Here is an 18799-nt window from a genome sequence, read left to right on the forward strand (position 1 = left end):
GTTCCCCAGTTTCTCACTGGGGAACCTGGTCCCTTCAAAGTAACACCAAACATTTCCAAATTCCCCAGCTAGATTCCACGCATGCAGTGTAGTCCACAAATCCCATAAGGTGTTCTGGTTCAAGATCCTTGCGTCTCTTTCCACAAACAAATGAGCTCACCTAGGACTCCAGAGAATAATACCAGGTGCCCCTCTGGTCCCTGCCACAGCCCGTGCAGCTGTCATCAGCAGGAGGTGAGCCCGGAGCCCACCAGGAAACTCATAGAAGATTCCGCTGTTCTTGGTAAGGGAAGGAAAACGGCAATGGAATATACAGAAAAAAAGTTTATTAAGTGCACCATTTATGAAGCGGCTGGTAAAGCAGGCATTTCAGGATTGGCTGGGTCACTCACCAGATGCAGGGGACATTGGGCACCACACAAATGCCCATGAAATGACACTATCGAGGAATCCACCCCGGGTACCGAGGGGCATCTCATTGCAATTGCATACAGAAGCTACGGGCTGAAAGCCAGCACAGTCATCCGGCAGCCCGCACTGACATCCCCTTGTGCTCCCTGAAGTGGTGGCTCAGATTTGTCCCAAAAGGAGACCATGGATTTCCTAATGCAGACTCTTTTCTTGCAGGGCCCAAGTAACTCTCACAGTTTGCACACTGACCTCTCGTGGTCAGAACAATGAAATATTCCAGAGCATTCAGCATGCTCCAATTTAATACAACCTTCAGCCCTGCACATGGACTATAAACAGGATGGGAAACAGGAAGGGACATTGGGGTATGTCAAGTGTGGGATACGAGGATGGAGAATACAGGCCACAGACTAGGAGAGAGTGTTTGGAACCCCTAGAGATTCTCAGCTCTTGTTGGGGAAATAACAATTGGAGAAATGGTAAAATTATTTTCCTGTGAGTTCAGGACAGTACAGTGGCAATCCAATGTTGCGGGTGAAGTCAATTGTCACTTATGTCATAGAGACAGGTGTCAGGACAAGACCCAAGGACCAGCTAGAGCTTTTCACGTAGACTGACAGCAGCACCCCAGTAGGTTTCTACGCCCTCTGGGACTCTCAGGAACACTGTGCCCATGGTCAGAATATCTGAGTCACTCCTTCCCTTGACCCCTAGTGACACCTGTCTGCTCTAAGGATAGCAACTTTTTTGTGAACAGCAGGGACTCAGAACATCTGCAAGACATGCATGCTAACAGGCTACTCCATGTCTGCACCCGGGAGAGCAGCATGGTCTAGAACATAGGCACAGACACACTAAAGAAACCTTGCTAGCTTCTCAAAGAGCAGGGACTAGCTGGTGTGACACTGCATGCACGGAGGTTCATGTCCCTGGGTCCAAAAATGACATTGCCTCCTGTCTCCAGCTGCTGTCAGCCAGCTTGCCCTAAATTGATGTTGAACTTGGCCACTGTGGCACATGGCTCCCTCCTCCCTGAACAATGGACTGGACTGATTCATATTCATGTGTGTATATGAGCATACAGGTACATGTATGGGGTTGGGCAAATACTGCAGTGTAGCAGAAGAAAATATGTTCAGAAGTGGGTGGGGGTGGGTAACAAAGTGTATCTACAGATTCTAGACATTTTGGAAGCGCCTTTGATATATTCCAGTAAGTGCAGAATTAAGTCTGGATATTTCAAAGGACTGTGCACAGTGCACAGTGCCCAGCCACAGACAGAAAGCCACTATTCAGTTGTGTCCTATACTTAATGGCCAAAGGTATTTCTGAGACAGAGTCATATCCTGCGCTCAAGGCTGAGAGGACATTTGAGAGCATGTGAATCCAATAAACAAACCTTTAAGACGCCTGGGAAAATGCTGTCCTAAGGAAGACAGGACACGGAGCTGCAGAGCTTCCCTCAGGCCTTCGTTAAAGGCAAATGGGGACCGTCACTGCTTTCACAGGCCAGAATAGAGCCTGCCTCTCCTGCAGACACTCGGAGGCGGTGAGTCACAGGAGAAACTGCACTCGAAGATAGGCCAAGAAATTCATCCATCGTTTTGGTTTTCCCAGAACTCAGCTCTTGAATGCTTTTTTTTTCACATTTTCAAGTGTATATAGTTTAGTGGTTTTGAGCGTGTGTGCATATGTGTGTGAATATGCTTGCATGTAAGCGTGTGTATGTTGTATATCCACAGGTACATGTGGAGACCAAAGGTCGACTTCCGGTGTTCTCTACCATCACTCTCCACCTTATTTTGATTTACTTAGTTGTTTATCTTGAGTTGGAGCCTTTGCTGAAATCCGAGTTGATCAATCGGGCTAGGCCAGCTGCCCTGCAAGTCTCTGGGATCCACCCGTCACCCCCCACACCCCAGGGCTGACGTTAAGACACACCGAGCCCACCTTCTACGTGGAGGCGGGGCTGATGAAGTGGGGTCCTCTCACTTGCTCAGCCACACTTCCCCGAGTGAGCCATCTCCTCGGCCTCTGGAGTTTGTTTTATTAATTTTAATACATTCTCAGACTTGCACACCCACCATAAATTCCAAAGCATCTTAACCACCCCAATTCCCATCTCCTTGGGAACTTTAGGATCACTTTATCAATTTCTGCAGAAGCCAGCTAGGATTTTGATGAGGATTACATCAAATCTGTCCAATAATATTACATCTCTGATTCATAAGCACCAGGTGGCCCCGTTTATTTGTTCTCCTTCATTTCCCTCCAGTGCTTGTTTGGAGCTTTCAGGGCACGGGCTTACATTTCTCTGTTAACCTGAGCCCCCTTATTCATCCGTTCTGGGACTTTACGGGTGAACGCTCCTTACTTCACTTTCCCATTGGTCACCAGCACTATCAGGGAATAGGAACAATCTTGGTACACTGATCTGGCACTAACCTTGCTATTCATCTGTCAGCTCTGGGGAGAGGTGGGGGAAGGAAAAGGAGAGGTGGGGGTGAGTAGGGATACTTGCATGTGTGTGCATGTACACATATGTACGTGAGTGCTCCTAGGATCACGTATGCATGGGTCACCGTTGTGTATAAACAGCTCTTCTCCCTTGTCTGTCCTGGTGCCTCTCATCCCCCTTTCCTTCCCAAATGTTTGCCAAGCAACAGCGTCTTCAACATTTCAGCCCTCACTGAAATGCCTTCCAGAGCCAGGTGGCTTCGAGGCTCAGGCGTTTCCAGCTCCCAGTGCTTTCTGGGATGCCCTAAGGATGGTAAGATCTCTCCACACAACTCAGCTCAGAAGGAAAGTCGCACCACTCGGTCTGGAGCCGCATTTCCCACTCCTTGTCTCAGCACACTGGGCTTCCTCAAGTAGCTGGCCACCAATCCTAGGTGTGCTGTCTTTCACAAGATACCAGGATAAACAAGGGGAGCGGGGAACAAAAGCCAGGTGCAGGAGAGTCCGCCCACCACCCAGGAGCACTTGGGTCAGGGTAGTAGAAACAGGTGGGAGTCCGGGTGACCTTCTGATGGCTGAGTGACCCTGTCATCTCCCATGGAGACATTTCCCTATCGTAAGTCAGACTATGGCACACACGCTCTAGCCAACCCAAGGAGAGGAGGGATGCCAACCAAGAGGCACCTCACACAGCTCCGTGCACAGCCACCAGGGGGGAGAGCAGAGGCCACACAACCCAGCGACCGGCCGGCCTGGTGGGCCAGGCCCCTGGCTCATGCCGAGGATGGCTGAGAGCAGCTCCTCTGGCTCGAGCTGCGCCGACTCAGGACAAAGGTGGACGAGTTGCTTTTCTTGCTGATGCTTGTCTCTCCGGGCCGGCTGCCCTTCAGGTAGCGAGCGGAGCAGCAGAGGAAGCGCTGCACGAGTTCGTGGAAGAGGTGGCCTGTGAAGAGCATGTAGATCCAGGGGTTGCAGCAGCTGTTGAGGCTGGCCAAGAGCATGGCGATGATGAAGGCGGAAGCTGCGGGGTGGGTCGAGAGGAAAGGAGAATAGGGCGTCACTCTGGGGCCTCCCCAGATTCTCCTGACTCAGCCACGGTTGCCCCAGTAACAGCCATCCCAACTACCACTGGCTGGATCACAAGACAAAATGCCAGTCACACAGGGTATGTCTTTGTCCCACATCCTGGCTCGGGGTTCACTCCCCGATCTTACCAGGGCATTGCAAGGCCTAAAAGCAACCTCCCCGCTGCTCTTTCCTCCAGCGTCCCCAGGCTCCGAAGGCCTCTGTCCTTCAGCAGGTACTGTATGCACCACAGCCACTTGCTCCCTCATCCTTTACCCAGCAAATGCTCGAGTGCCTGCTACTCGGGCAGCAAAGAACACAGGGCAGGCAGGGGGGCAGGAGATGTCAGCCTTCATTGGCAATGCCCAGCCAGTACCGGTCACTACATCTAATGGCCATACCTCGCACGGACAGGTCAGTCCCTTCAGTTACACGGAACAATAAGAATGTCCAACCCGCCTGAGGGTCAAAGAGTGCCAGGTACCCAGGAGCACCCAGAAAGAGGCAATGGGCGTCAACACATGCCAGGCACTAGCCAGGCTCTGAGGGACCAGGATGAAGAGACACTCCCACTCCTCGGTACATTCAAGCAGGAGGAATAAAAGCAAAATCTAGGCTTCTTTCACTGGCCTGAAGTCCGAAGACTGGAGACTGCTTCTGACAAGAGGCAATTCTTGGTGGCTTCTCTAGAAACCCAGGAGGAGGATGACAGTGAGCCTGAGAGTCTCTGCCTGGCCAACACTCAGGAAGGGAGATTCCCCTCCGATCTGGGCAAACCCACAGGTTTTCTCTTTCAGAGAAAAAAAAAAAAACTTTCAAAACTCACTTCGGAAGTCAAATCTCAACCCAGGGAAGCGATCTTCACTTGTAGGCTGGGGTGGCAGCGTCTGGGTGCAGAGAACAGAAGCTTGCCAGCTAGGTCCCCAGCAGCCACAGAAGAGTAGCAGCTGGGCGGCCTGGGGGTTCTCAGAGTGGCAACCCCAGGCAGGGCAGCTCCTGAGAACCTGGGTGATATTCAAGTTGTAGAACCCCGAGGAGAGGGCTCAGCAGTGGCAGGATGGGCCGTCAGGGTTCTGAAGAGCAGCCATGTTTAAGAGCTATTGATACAGTGCATTGGTGTGCCGACTCAATAGAAGCAAGCTACAATCGACAAGGAATAAATAACTGAACCTCGTCAAACAAGTTTTTAGAACTGCAAATAGGGACATCTAATCCCCAAAATGAACAGGGTAAGAAATAGAGAACAACCAAGGAAGAAACGCCACTATGATCGGATTCCTTATTTTTACTAAAGAGAATTTTCTATTGGTTTGTTCTTTGGCTGGGTAAAGAGAAGATGAACGCTGATGGATGCCTTAAGGTTAAAGTTGCCCACAAGACTAAAAATAGAATATGTTCAAAGCCATAAAAGAGGCAAAAATCAATAAAGGCCAAGCACAGTGAAACAAACTGTCAGCCCCAGAGAAGATAGAAATGATATAAGAGAGGAAATCTCAGAGCCAGACCCAAAGGCACCAGGCTATACCAGGCTGTCCCGCTGTGTACAATTACAAAGTACAGGCTGAGCACGTCTGATGAGAAAACTTGGCATTCTGAGTGCTCCCGAGTTGGAAAGATTTTGTATGCTGACATGATTATCCAACTGGAAAGTGTCACACCAGACCTCATGTGATATGTCAGTCAAAAGCCCAACTGTACTAAAACCCCCAAGTAAAATTCCCTTTGGACCGCATGCACATGCAAGGTATACATGAAGCATGTGTGAATTTCATGGTTAGACTCAGGTCCACCCCGAAGATAGATTATTATTCCAAAAATTCCAAAATCGAGAGAGAAGCATCTTTGGCTCTGGGTATTTTGGGTATGCATCCTCTCCATGTGTAACTTGATGGGTCACCTTGGTGACTGACATCAGGAGTTTGCATTTAGAATGAGCAAAGCACGGAACATTGTCAGCTCATGCCATGTGCTGTTCCCAGAGGGCCATGGGACCATGCAGGCAGGCTGATGTCAGTGCCCCTGTCCAAGGCTTCCCAGATGGTGCAGTTCCCAGAGCAGCCTGCACCCCACTTTACAGAGTAGGAAGGTGACCTTCATGAGGACACACACTGCGCCTTCCCATCCAAAAGTCACAAAGCTGGTTCCTTTTGAAAATAGGTTCTCATTCTCACAGTCTGAGTGGGTTCCCATTAGCAAAGCTCGGCCCCAAAGCCAAGGCACAGGCTGAGCTAGCGCAGTGCGGGCCACAGAGAGAATATCCCTGTTCTTAGGATAGAGTCCCTACAGGTGAGTGCTTGAGAAAGGACTTCAGGATTTCCAGTAAATCATTATCCCTCTCAAGGACAGATGAGTCCCCAAGCACAGACCCAGAGTCAGCAGACCATGGCTCATGGGCTGAAATCTGCCTGCACTCTGTTTGTATCAATAAAGTTTTATTAGAATGCATCCATGGCCACCCATTCACAGGCTGTCGATGGCTGCTTCTGCACTTCAGGGGCAGAGTCAAACAGTTGTGAACAAGACCTTGAACCCCACAAGCCTAAGTATTTGTCATCCTTACAGAAAGTAAGGCTGTCTTTGAGGGCGTGCCTGTAGGAGGGGCAGGAGTTAAAGGGTAGATGCTGAGGGCACTGAAGTGGAGAGCAAGTACACTTAGGGCAGCCTGGGCCGCAGGAAGAAGCCACTCCTACACTGCAGTCAGCACAATCAACTTCTGCCTTTGCTTCTAAGACACACAGATCAAGTCAAGGATCTGGCTCTATATTTTGGAGCTGTGTTATTCAACCTTTCTGCACCCATGATTCGTCATCTGCAAGATGGGAAGCAAAAGCACTCCTCACGGGAGTGTTATGAGACTGATATGGATGACAGGCAAGGGTGGTTCAGAATTCAAATTCCTTGACAGTGAGCATGGCCTCCTCATCGCCACCAACACTGCTTCAACGACAGGGATGCACTTGATACACAAGTTACTTTTGTAACCCCCAATAGAGATACCCGCTCCACAGGAACGTGGCTTGCTGTATTCCCTGGGTTGGGGTGAGTCTGGGAATGCAGAACACTCCGGGTGAGGTGAAGATGCAAGACCCTGAGGCTGAGCTTCTGGAAGCTTCACAGCCATGTGGCTAGGTCTCTGACTGCTTCCAGAGTGTGGCCAAGAAGGCTGGCAGACATGTAGACACTTGTGCAGTCTTAAAAGGTCCACACCCTGAGGCCTGCCCAGTGAAACTGCCCATCTCCACCAGCTTGTCAATGTCTGGAAGGTTTAAGCACTTTGGACGGAGGCTTAGCTCCACCACAGAACAAATAGCTCAGAAAGGATACAGGGACCCTTGACTTGTGATGTCTTTCTCTACAATATCTACCCTTGTACTGGAGACTTGGGGGACATACTTAGCACTGGGAAGTGCTAAGACTTGCTTCAGTGAGGGCATAAGCCAGGACTCACCAGCTCTGAGCACATACAGTCACTCCTCTGCCTTCTGCTTAACCAGCCTTGCAGACTGGAGGTCCAAGGCTACATCATCCCTTGGTGCTTTCCCACACTGAGATTCTACCTGTTTATCTCCTTTCTTAACTTGCTGACTGGTTGGCTAATGCTTGCAGGAGCATCCAGCATCCAGCCCACAGGTCTCATGCAGCCCAAGAAAGCCATAAATGCGAAACAATTTAAAGTTGTAAACTTACTTAAAACATCACACTAATTTTTTTTTGAAGCTTGACTGTGCAGTTCTCAAGTAAGAACTCTGTAAACGACGACGCCATGTCTCAGTGTCACATAGAATAAACATGTATGTTCTCAAAACCTGCGGACTGTGGACTGGACATCCTTGAAATCTAAACATGCAGCCTAAGATAATCTTTTGTCTTTGTCCAGTGTTTCCCAGGGAAGCTAAAAGGCTGGACATATCTGCTTTCTAAGGATATTAAGTGATCTACTCTATGCCTTTAGGCAAGTGCAACAGGCTATAAGCTGCTGTAGTGCCACCCCTTCAAGAAAAGGATGCTGTAGTCCCAGCCATTTAAGACGCTGATGATGGGGTCCCCTCTCTTCAAGGAGGGGAGTTTGCAGTCTCACCCCTTCAGGACTCAGAGCTCAGTCTTCAACTGCCAGCACAGGCTGTTCCGTGCTCACAGTGGGGGCCTCTTGTTGCCTCTGGGCAGAAGAGTAGCCGCCTCTCATGACTGCTCAGTGGAGATGTTCAAGGGCCAGGAACCCAGCCTTCATCTGTCTTCCTTGCAGAGACATTCCAGATTGCAAGATCCTTGTAGGCCTCACCATGTGTCACATTTCCCAAAAGAAAATGCCATCATGACGTCAGGACAGAAATAGAGAGATACAGAAGCCAGAATGGAGACATGCACAAAAGTTGCCTGGGAAGGGAGCCAAGACACAGGAGACCTGAGCCCAGGAGAAACTTCTTCAAGGAGGGACACCTGGAATACAGGATTCCTCCCAAACAACCAGGTCTTAATTACCTCCATCCCATGTCTAACCTATGACTGTGGCTCTCCTCATCTGGACATTGAAGGCCACACAGGAAAGTGGGAAACTGGAAAGGGTCTTAAAGCCAGAGGGTAAGGACTTCCTGTCGCTGTGGCTAAAAGATGGGATCGACTGTTGTCATTCATTTAAGTCCAAGAACAGGGTTTTGATTAGGGGTTAAATAAACTGCCCTTAATTTCTTTTCCTCTAGCACTTATCAAAACAGAAAGATAGAAAGACAGACAGATGGGGAGGGGGAGAAGGGAGGGAGAGAAAAGAAGGGAAGAGGAGAAGGAGAGGAGAGGAGAGGAGAGACGAGGTGAGAAGAGAGAGAAGAAGAAAAAAATAAGAGAAAAGAAAAGAAAAACGTAGCCCTGAGATTGATTATACACTAGAGAAATTCAAAAGAATCCACTTGGGAACTTACACAGCCAGCACTGTAATTAGCCCAGCAGGGAGGGTTTCTGCAGCAGAGTGAGACCTTCATCCTTCAGGGATCTCACCAGAAGAATCAGCTGTCGCCTACTCTCCTGAAATACAAATCCCACCCTCCCCAGGAGCAGAGGTCTTGGGCAGGTGCCCAGGCTGTCCACCTGGTATGGCTGGTCCCTGCAAAGGGACAATGAGTGGGCATGCTGGACCATCCACTTGCCCAAAAGCTGCCTCGGGGCGGGGGAGCTCAAACGTCTATCCACCCTCTGAATCCAGTGAATTTATTCTTGGCAGGTCTAAGCTGGCATGGGGACCCATGTAGACTCATCAAGTTCCTGGGCACAGGGATTCACACATTGAATGACATGGTCAGCTCTGAACTAACTGAGAGCAGCAGCATCTGGCTGAGGACAGGCCAGCAGGGATGTGTGGACTAGCCAGAGCCTGGTGCTTGGGTGCCATGCCCTCCTTCCATTTGCCTCATAGCTGTGATGCATGGGCGGAAAGATGCAGAAGGCTGGGGAAGTGGGGAATAGCACCCAGCATGCCATCCCCACCAGGCCAGCTTTACTCAAGCCCCTAGAGCTCCCCCTTTTGTACTTCCAGGCAGTCATTGTACCCTGCATTGAGGGCCCAAATTAGCCCAGAACAGCCGGTGGACAGCTGGCCACAGCCCCTGCAGGCTGTGTTGTTCGTGAGGCAACCCTGGCATTCACACACAGTGCAAACAAAGACTTATGGCTGCCCCCTCTCCTCTGAGTCACAGCCACTAGCCACTTCTGAAAATTCTTAGCCAAGAAGCCAGCCTCCTGGACAAACCCCCCCCCAAAATATGTAAAACTGAAGGCGAGCTCCTGTTACTAGAGGGACATGTGCTGGGGTAGCAGGAGGGCTCTGGCAAGCCTTTCAAAATATTCCTTCTAAATGTATGTTTACATAAACATGGGGTTCTGAGATATGCCACAGAGATGCATTTTTGCAAAGACTGAACTTCTGCAGCTAGGATTGTTCTAGAACTCTCTGAAATGTGCTGGCCACATGAATTTCAGGGCTAGGATGAAAAGCATCTTGGTTACAGCCTTTCTTTGGGCTCTAGTCACATCTGGCCAACATGTGAGGCCACTAGGTTGGAGAAAAGACAGATCTCCCTGCATATTCCATGTCGCCCCATATGGAAGCATGGAGAGGCAAGGGATGGGCTTAGGTCACAAACTACATCTTGAAGCTCTGCTATTCAAAGTGTTGTTGAAGGCCAGCTTCACAGGTACCACTTAGCATCGCCTGTACAAGTGCCAAAGATGTAGGCTCTCAGGCTCCACCCCCCACCCGTGTGCCCAGTCAGATCACCCTTCTAACCAGGACCTCAGTGATTTGTGTGCAACTAAAATTCTTTCCAACTATCCCAACTCATATGGATAGAGAATGGAGAAAAATAATAAAGTAACTGTCCGATGCTTCCAACTATCAATGTGTAACTGCTTCTCTGTACAGTGAGCTCCTACTCAGCCATCAGAAACCTTTCCAAACATCCATTCCTCTGTGAAACCCTCCTGATCTCACCATCCCCCCCCCCCACAGGGACACAGAATCAGTCACTCCCTGCCTCCAACGAACATTCACATTACATGGGAAATGAATACTTCTAGTGTGGAGTCATCCCATCAGGTTCTCATTATTTTTTAATACTCCCGGGTTGGAGAGTATGTCCCATTTGATGCTGTGTCCCAGGCTGCAAGCAGAGACTGGAAAATAAGAAGAGGTCGATAAGGGACTGACCTGAATTGAAGCATGAAATTAGCAGACAGGAAGTCCTGATAAATTGGCCACCTCCTCCAGCACATCAGAAAGGCAGAAAGACAATCTCCCTGGTAGATGACAGGATGTGGCCTGCTAACAGGGTGTCTGGACTCAAATGCAGTTCCCTCTGGGCAAATTAGGTTCACGCTCAGAGAGCAAGGTGGGGAGAGAGAGAACAAACCAGAGTGATAGTTCAGGTGTGAGGTGCAGCCAAGGGGACAGAGGCCCGGCACAGAAGCGCCATCTCCTGGCCAACAACTGCTTGAGCGGCAGAGCAGAAGCTGTTCCCAGCGACTAGGACCCAGGAGGGAGCAGCCCAGGAAAAGGACAGTGAGGACACTGGTCTCTTCTTCTCTCCCTCACCAATGGTCTAGAACACTTCCAAATCCAGAGCTAGGCTCTCCTCCGCCTGTCACCCTGCTTCTCAGCAACCCCAGGCCAGCTAGCTGCTACCACTGCCCCAGCCTACCATACTACTGCTCTCAAAACCACCACACACACACACACACAAAATCTGGCTCCCTAAGGCCTTGGCATTTATTAAAATTTGTTTCTTACTTTTCAAAAGCAGACGTCATATTAGGCTGAACAGCCCACTCAGCTGGGAAAGTGCTTGCCTTGCAAGCAGGAGAACCTGGTTAGATCGACAACGCCCATGTTGATACACCAGCACAGTGGTCCAGGCTCGCCCTCCCACTGCTGAGGAGATGGAGATGGAAACTGAGGCTCTCATGGGCCACACAGCCTGAGTCAGTGGGTTCCAGGCCAGAGAGACAATATCTCAAAAGCAAAGTGGAAGGCCCCTGAGCCGCTGATAATGTTGACCTTGGGTCTCCACATGCTCGTGTGTACAAGTGCATGAGAACTTAAACACACATGCATAACCATCCATATACATGCATCCACTCTCACATGAACAGAGCACACACACATACACACATACACACAAAATACATGTAGACACACTAATGTTCCCTGCATCCCATATGTACCAACGTACACACAAACACACATGACACACATGACATACACATGAATGCCTACATGCAAATGAACCAACATACGCATAAGTAAATATACAGTGCATACACATATGCATGAACATACACATATGCATACATGTGTATATGCCCAAATGCAAATGAACCAACACCCACACAAGCAAACACACAATACATACACACTCATGCACCTAACCAACATGAAAGCAGATGCATGCACAATTATACAAGACCCATATGAACACACATGAACATAGAATGCATGCACACAAACAGACACCAAAATAAATACACATATACAGAGGTTCACCTACAAGCCTACACCCACATAAATACACACACACACACACACACACACACACACAAAGATACCTTTAGTCATGTACCCATACCCACATGAACATATGTACATACACAGAGACATATACCAACACACACACATACACGTAGACACTTACATATATAAAATGAATCACACACACATACACATCACATACACACAAGGTGATGTGTCCCAGACCACCAAGAGTGACGAGATGAAAGTCATGCTTCTCGCCAAGGCAGCAATGGGAAGAGAGAGGAGAGAACAGATGAGGGGGCGTGGCTAAAGCAGCAGACACCTGCAAGGCTTTAGGGTTTGGAACCTGGAGTGCTGAGAGCACCACATTGCTGGCAGGGTCATGATGGGGTGGGACACACACAAGTAGGTTCAGAAGAACCCGGGATGTCAGGATGATCGGGCCAGGGAGGAAGTGTCTCCTCTGTGCCTGCGGGTCTTCAATGGGACACACAAACCAGCATTTTGACAAGAGTCCAGGTAATCCTAATGCTGAAGTTTCCCTGGGAGGGGCACAGTGAGGGGCAGTTCAGCCTGTCCATCTCCTGTGGGAGGTTACATGGGGTCTAAGGACTATGGCCGAGATAAAAGGTATGGATTCTGTCTCCTGGCTTCCGTCCTCCCGTTCAGGGCGAGTTTATCTACTTACTGAGTTTGCTGAGACTTGGAGACAGTCCAGGCACACACAGGTGAGCACTTGTCTGCCTTCTCAAGCTGACAGCCAGAAATGGAGTCTCACTCCATCATGGCCATTTCCCCTTTCTCAGATGGGGATAACCCTGACACTATTGAGAGGCCCCAAGTTTACAGATGGCATCAAGTGTCTGGTGAGGCCTTGCTCCTTCCTGTGCTTGAGGACATCTCTCAGCAGGGCCTAATGGAGTCTAGCAGCCTTACAGCTCAGCCACTAGGAGGTGCCTTTGGGTGCTCTTGCCTTCTAACTTGCCAGAACAAGATGGTGGGGTGAAAGGGAACAGGTTCCAGCCCCAGCCCCACCCCTGGCTCTGCAGAGAATGCTGTGGTCCAGGCTGTAGGCTTAGCTCCCCAAATCTGCGACCTCCCCAGCTAGAGGCTACGCTTCAGTTCTCCCGGTGCACCGGGACACCTATCAGACGGGGAGAACTGTGCTGTGAAGCAAGCCTCACTCACTAGTCCACAACATTCATCAAACCTCTGCGGGCTGGAGCGCTAAAGCCACTTGCAGCAGAACCCAGGAAGACAGCTCCATATAAGCGCTCGCATCCTTCTCCTCCAGGAGCCAAAGCCGCTGAAAACTGCCCATCTGATCGCAATGTTTAACCTGTATGCTCAAGCTGGAGGGTGTTCCGGGCCCAAGAAGGAAAAACCCGCCCAGGGTCCCTGTGCCCACCCCCTCCATGGCTTTCCACTGGGCTAGGTCACAGAAGAGAAAGGCCTTTCAAGGTGCCCACCACAGGCACTACAGGGAACTTTCCTCATCCTAAGAGCTAGACAGAGAGTCAGGGAGGGACAAAGGGGCCCGAGCTAGCATCTCAGAGCCAGTTAGAATAGGAGACAGGACTGGAGGTCAGATGTAATGATTGACAGGATTTACAGTCACTTGGGAGATACATCTCTGGATATGTCTGTGGTGGTGACATTTCCAGAGTGGTTTACACAGGGAAGAAGGACCCACCCTGAATGTGGGTGCCACCATCTGTAGGCTGGGACCTACACTGAATAATGACCCCAGCTGGCGACAGCACTCATCTCTGCCTGCCTTCTGCAGTGGCCTCAATGTGACCAGCCACCTCACACCTGTTCTTACCTCTTCCCGCCGTGACGGACTGCACCCTCAAACTGTGAGCCAAAAGAAACCCTTCTCCCTTAAGTTACTTTTGTCACAGACACAAGAGAAGTTACTAATTCAGGAGGTATCCCCCAGACTCGCCTTAAGAGGTGTTTGTTCATCTAGGATCTGCCGCCATTGGTAGTAGAGTCCCTCTGCACCCCATGGGCTAGGATCCTTAAACCCTGCTGAGGAAGCAGCTAGGCCTGGAGCCTTATTTAAAGTCCCATTTTAGCCTTGTAACCCATGCAGTTGTCTGGCTGGGGCTCTTCATTTTCAGGTTCAAGAAACCCCAGGTTTGGTCGCTCCAGCCAAACTTGCTGTGTGATTCAGTAGAAATGATTTTTTTAAGGCCTTTGTAATGAGTGACCAGAGAGCACACAATGGACAGAATCCTCATAGCAATCTTTGCCCTGCATACTGCAGGCTAGCAGTAAATCCTGACTGACAGGTGTCCTGGCCACTGTGGAGCAAGGCAGGACGGCTCAGTGAATCCAGGGGCTCAAATCACTGTGGTTTCCAGAAAGGAGCAGAGTAGAGCAGCGAAACCCAGGTCCCCTGTACTGAGAAGCTAAATGCCCAAGCGGAGGGATTTGGTGTTGGGAGCATTAGTGGTTATATCCATAATATGATTTTGCACCATCTAGGGTGACAACAGACAAGTCCTTTCCGACTGGTCTGTGCGGGGAGTCCAGGTCCTCCTGCATGTCTCCTCACCTCTCTGCTTCGCCATGCCTCTCCTCCTTCCTCAACCCCCACCTGGCTTCTAATGTATGCAGGCCACCATCCTATCCTATAACCTCAGTGGTCCTCTAGGGAGGACGGCTCTTCCCTCCTGCATCACGGTCACACAGCCTCTGGGTCAAAGCAGACCACTGTCCTCTTGGCTTCCTCCCTTAGCACCCCAGCCCTGTCCCTGCCCTCTAACCTATTCACCTCTCCATTACCTCTGCCTCACAAGACACTCTGGAATTGTCTTGACCTCCCAGAGGTCCCTTGGAAGACCTATTCAGCTTCCACTGGACCAACTGTTCCTTCTGAAGGTTGGCCCTGTCCAACCCCAACCTTCTGGGCTCAGTCTGGCTTAAAGTACAAAGTGAACTCCAAGCAGAGGAAGCCTGGGCCTGCGCTCAGCCTGAAACCCCACCTCCATCCTATCTCTGTAGGAAAGATGGTCGCCTGCCTCAGTTTCCCCCTTCACATTAAGAAATTTCACACTGAAAGTTGCCCAAGGCCTGTGCTGGAGGTGTTGCCTGCCTTCTGGCAAGAGTTTGTACTTTCATGGGTATTTCTTTCTTTTCTTTTTTCTTTTTTTTTTTTTTTTTTTTTTTTTTTTTTTTTTTTTTGAGACAGGGTTTCTCTGTATAGCCCTGACTATACTGGAACTCACTCTGTAGACCAGGCTGGCCTCGAACTCAGAAATCCGCCTGCCTCTGCCCCCCAGAGTGCTGGGATTACAGGGTGCGCCACCACCGCCCGGCTCATGGGTATTTCTAAGCTGTAGTCCTGGAGACTCAGAGAGGTGACCTCCTCTGGTCTATGGACGAGAGAATGATGGTGGTGTGGAACAAGGAAGACTCCTGTGCCTGCCACCCTCTCTCTCTCCACCTGCATGCTTTACCTTCTTTGGGCGCATTGACGTCCCAGACGCTCCACATCTGCACGAAGAAGAACGGCGTCCAGCACACGATGAAGGCCAGTACGATGATGAAGGTCATCTTCACTGTGCGGATTTTGGCCTTGGAGATAAGCTTGACACTACTGACCCGCGCCAACGCCGCCCGCCCAGCTCCACCGGCCGCGTCATTCCCCTCTGCGGCCGCCGCCGCCGCTGCCGTCTTGAGTCGCAGATTCTGCCAGATCTTGAAGCTGATGAGACCATAGCAGGCGGCCAGCACGATGACCGGAACGATGTAGACGGCGAGCGTGATCCATGTGACGTAGGCCTTGGGTCCCCAGGGCTGGATGAAGACCGCCCAGCAATCGAAGACGCCGTCCGCCACTTCGCGCAGCGAGAAAATGTGCACCTGCGGCGCGCTGGCCACCAGGCAGCCAAGCCACGTCGCCAGCACCGCCAGGCGGTCGGTTCGGCGGCGCAGCGAGCGCAGCGGCTGGCAGATGGCCAGGCAGCGGTCGAGCGACATCAGCAGCAGCAGGTAGGTGGAGGCGAACATGCCCACCACCTGCAAGTATTTGACCAGACGACACAGCAGGTCGGGCCCGTAGAAGCGGAAGGTGATGTCCCACAGCAGCTGCGGGAGCACCTGGAACACAGCCACCACCAGGTCGGCAATGCTCAGGTGCTTCATGAAGAAGAAGAGGCGCGAGTGCTTGTGGCGCGTCGTGCGCAGCGCCAGCAGCACGCACGCGTTGCCACTCAGAGCCAGGAACAGAATGAGGCACAGGACCGCCACCTCCACGCGCGCCAGGGCCTCGTTGCGTCGTGGCGGGCCGGCCGTGCGGTTACCCTCCGGCCCCGGCGGCACTCCACTCCCGAGGTCCAACTCGATACTCCAGTTGGCTGCGGGCGTGCCCTCCATGACCGCGACCACGACCGACCGCGACACCGAGGGAGCACCCCTTTAAAGCGTGACACGTGGGGCGGAGCCGATGCTCGGTCCAGGTGTCTACCGGGAGCACCCGGCACTGACCTGCGTGTGCTCTCCCTGAAACAAACCAGGAGAACCGTGACAAGACCTTTGCAATTCACTTAGGATGCGTGGAGGGGACGGGTGTGTGTCCCCTTCCTGGGAATCTGAAGTTACCTGAGTCTCAGGGCACAAGGCCAGCCATGGGGCTCCTCAGTGGTGGTGACTTGACGGTGGTGACTGTAGAAATCCCAGTTTGAGGTACCTTCTTTGAGCCTCTGCAGATGCCCTTGAGCTCGGGTCCCAGGAAAGAGTCAGCCCTCTGCCTGCAAAGAAGAGCCTTGCGATTAACCACTTTCCCCATGAACAAGGACACACACACACACCCCCAGTAGCCTCTCCTCACAGAGAGCCCCCAAACCTACACCTCTCCTGTCAGGACACAGCACAGCCACCTCCTAAGGGATCCCCGAAGCCAGCCCCCATCTTGGTAAGCTTTACTCCAGGTACATCTTCCTGAGGTCCCCCCAAAAGCTCCAGCTCAAAGCCCATCCTTCTTCACCTCCTGCTTCCAAGACTCAAGCCCGGCTCCCAGAACTTCCCAGCGCCGCCGGTTGCTTCCAGAGGGAGGGATTCCTGCCTGCAAGCATAGTGCTCCTCCCCTTACCTCCCACCCCCGCGCGACGCAAGGCTGCTAAGCCAGAGACCCCAGGGGACGCCTTTCGCAAGAATCCCCCAGCCCAGGAGCCCCGACAGTCAGGGGCTTTGCATCTTTCGTCCAAGCTATCACTTTCCAGCCTCTCAGAATATCCTGAGTACCTCCGGGAACCAGAGGCGGGAGACACGCCAGAGCCTTCCCTCCAAACCTGATGGTCCTACAGGTAGGTAGCCACCCTATCCCCCACGGTGCGCAAGAGCCGGCCACCTGAAGTGAGACTGAAGGTTAACCCAAAGTTGCCTTGCTACCGGGGAAGTTGCTCATCGCAGTTGGATGGCCTCAGAGATGCATGGACTCTCCGCCCAGATTGGGAGAGCTGCTGGCGCCACCCTCCGTGCCACCACCGGTAGATCCCGGCGTCTTTGCAATCCCCTAGCCTGCGGCTTTGCTGGTGTCTGGATGCCGTGGGAAGGCAAGAGGAGAGCGCCAGCTAGGCTGTGAGCAGACCGCGTCAGCACGCGGCGCTGTCTGAAGGTGGCCGGCTTTTCTACTGCTGGAGCCCGGAGCTGCGGCACCACATATGTCCGCTAGGGGGCAGAGCAAGCCGGCCGCGGCGATCCCAGAGAGCCAGGTCAGCTAAGCCAGTAGTAGCTCAAGATTTATTTCATAGTAGCTTAAACTTCGCAAACGACCTACCTAACTCCTTCCTTTCTTGCTTTATCTCTTGACGTTCTCAGAGATAGGAACCTTGGAAAGTGACGTTTGTTTTTCCCTGAGTAGCTTTTAATACAGTCGCATTTCTTCGCCTTTTCGGGTTTTTTTTCTTTACATCTTTTTAAAGAGAGCTAGGAATGGCTTTGCTCATATTCCCATTAAGAAGGAATGGGAGATGTCTGCTCCTTCCACCAGTCTTGAGAGAAATCTTTATATTAGGTAGTTTGTGATGGAAATCACACACACACACACACACACACACACACACACACTGTATCCCCTCCCCACCCGCCAGTCTGTCTGCGTCTAAGGTTATTCTGCTTCTCAATGGGCCAAAGGCCACCTCTGCCTTCTTACCACACTTCAAAATTAAAATCCTAACTGGCGCCAGAGCAAGATTAAATGTGAAAGGCTGTCCCTCCCTCCCCCACTGCCCGGGCTGCCCCCCCCCAAATTCCTGGCCTGCCCCTCCACTGCCCGGGCTGTCCCCCACTGCCCGGGTTGCCCCCCCAACCCACCACTGCCCGGGCTGTCCCCCACTGCCCGGACTGCCCCTCCCCAATTGCCCGGGTTGCCCCCCCCAACCCGCCACTGCCCGGGCCGCCCCCCACTGCCCGGGCTGCCCCCCCCCCCGCCACTGCCCGGGCTGCCCCCCCACCATTGCCCCGGCTGCACCCCCCCCCACTACCCGGGCTGCACCCCTCACTCCCCGAGCTGCTCCCACACACACACACTGTCTGGGCTGCCCCTCTGCTGCCTGGTCCTTTTCTATTTTGAAATCGCTTTTTGAACTGATTTACTGTGACCAAGGACCAAAGCAGGAACAGAAAGGGTCAAGACAGAGAAATAAACAGGGCTCTTTAACACGAATTAAATGCATATTTCCTATTTCCTTCTGACATTTTATTTCTCCCTCTTCTAATTATGTGGAGAGACTTAAGTGAGCCAGGAGCAGTGTTTCCTGAATTCACAATTATAGTGCTGTGCCAAGATTTCCTAGGGGCAGAGACTTCCAGGGCCCTGCTCTGAGGTTCTCCATGAGCGCC

At 51.7% G+C, this 18799-nt stretch overlaps 1 protein-coding gene across 5 annotated transcripts; it reads right to left on the reverse strand.

The window, feature by feature from the left end:
* Positions 1–311: 311 nt before the first annotated feature.
* On the reverse strand, positions 312–17940 carry Oxtr (oxytocin receptor). Of its 5 annotated transcripts, none has more exons than XM_052174483.1 (4): positions 17736–17940; positions 16559–16707; positions 15415–16459; positions 312–3889 (listed from the first exon to the last, which is right to left on the reverse strand). In XM_052174483.1, exons 3-4 carry the CDS (start codon positions 16331–16333, stop codon positions 3642–3644), a joined length of 1167 nt encoding a protein of 388 aa, XP_052030443.1. In that variant the 5' UTR covers positions 16334–16459; positions 16559–16707; positions 17736–17940; the 3' UTR covers positions 312–3641. The 5 variants fall into 5 exon arrangements, with proteins under 5 accessions (XP_052030443.1, XP_052030441.1, XP_052030440.1 ...); XM_052174481.1 differs by lacking the exon at positions 17736–17940 and adding an exon at positions 17348–17604; XM_052174480.1 differs by lacking the exon at positions 17736–17940 and adding an exon at positions 17307–17604.
* Positions 17941–18799: the final 859 nt, after the last annotated feature.

Source organism: Apodemus sylvaticus, chromosome 2, assembly GCF_947179515.1.
Source record: "Apodemus sylvaticus chromosome 2, mApoSyl1.1, whole genome shotgun sequence".
In the NCBI taxonomy this organism is placed as follows: domain Eukaryota; kingdom Metazoa; phylum Chordata; class Mammalia; order Rodentia; family Muridae; genus Apodemus; species Apodemus sylvaticus.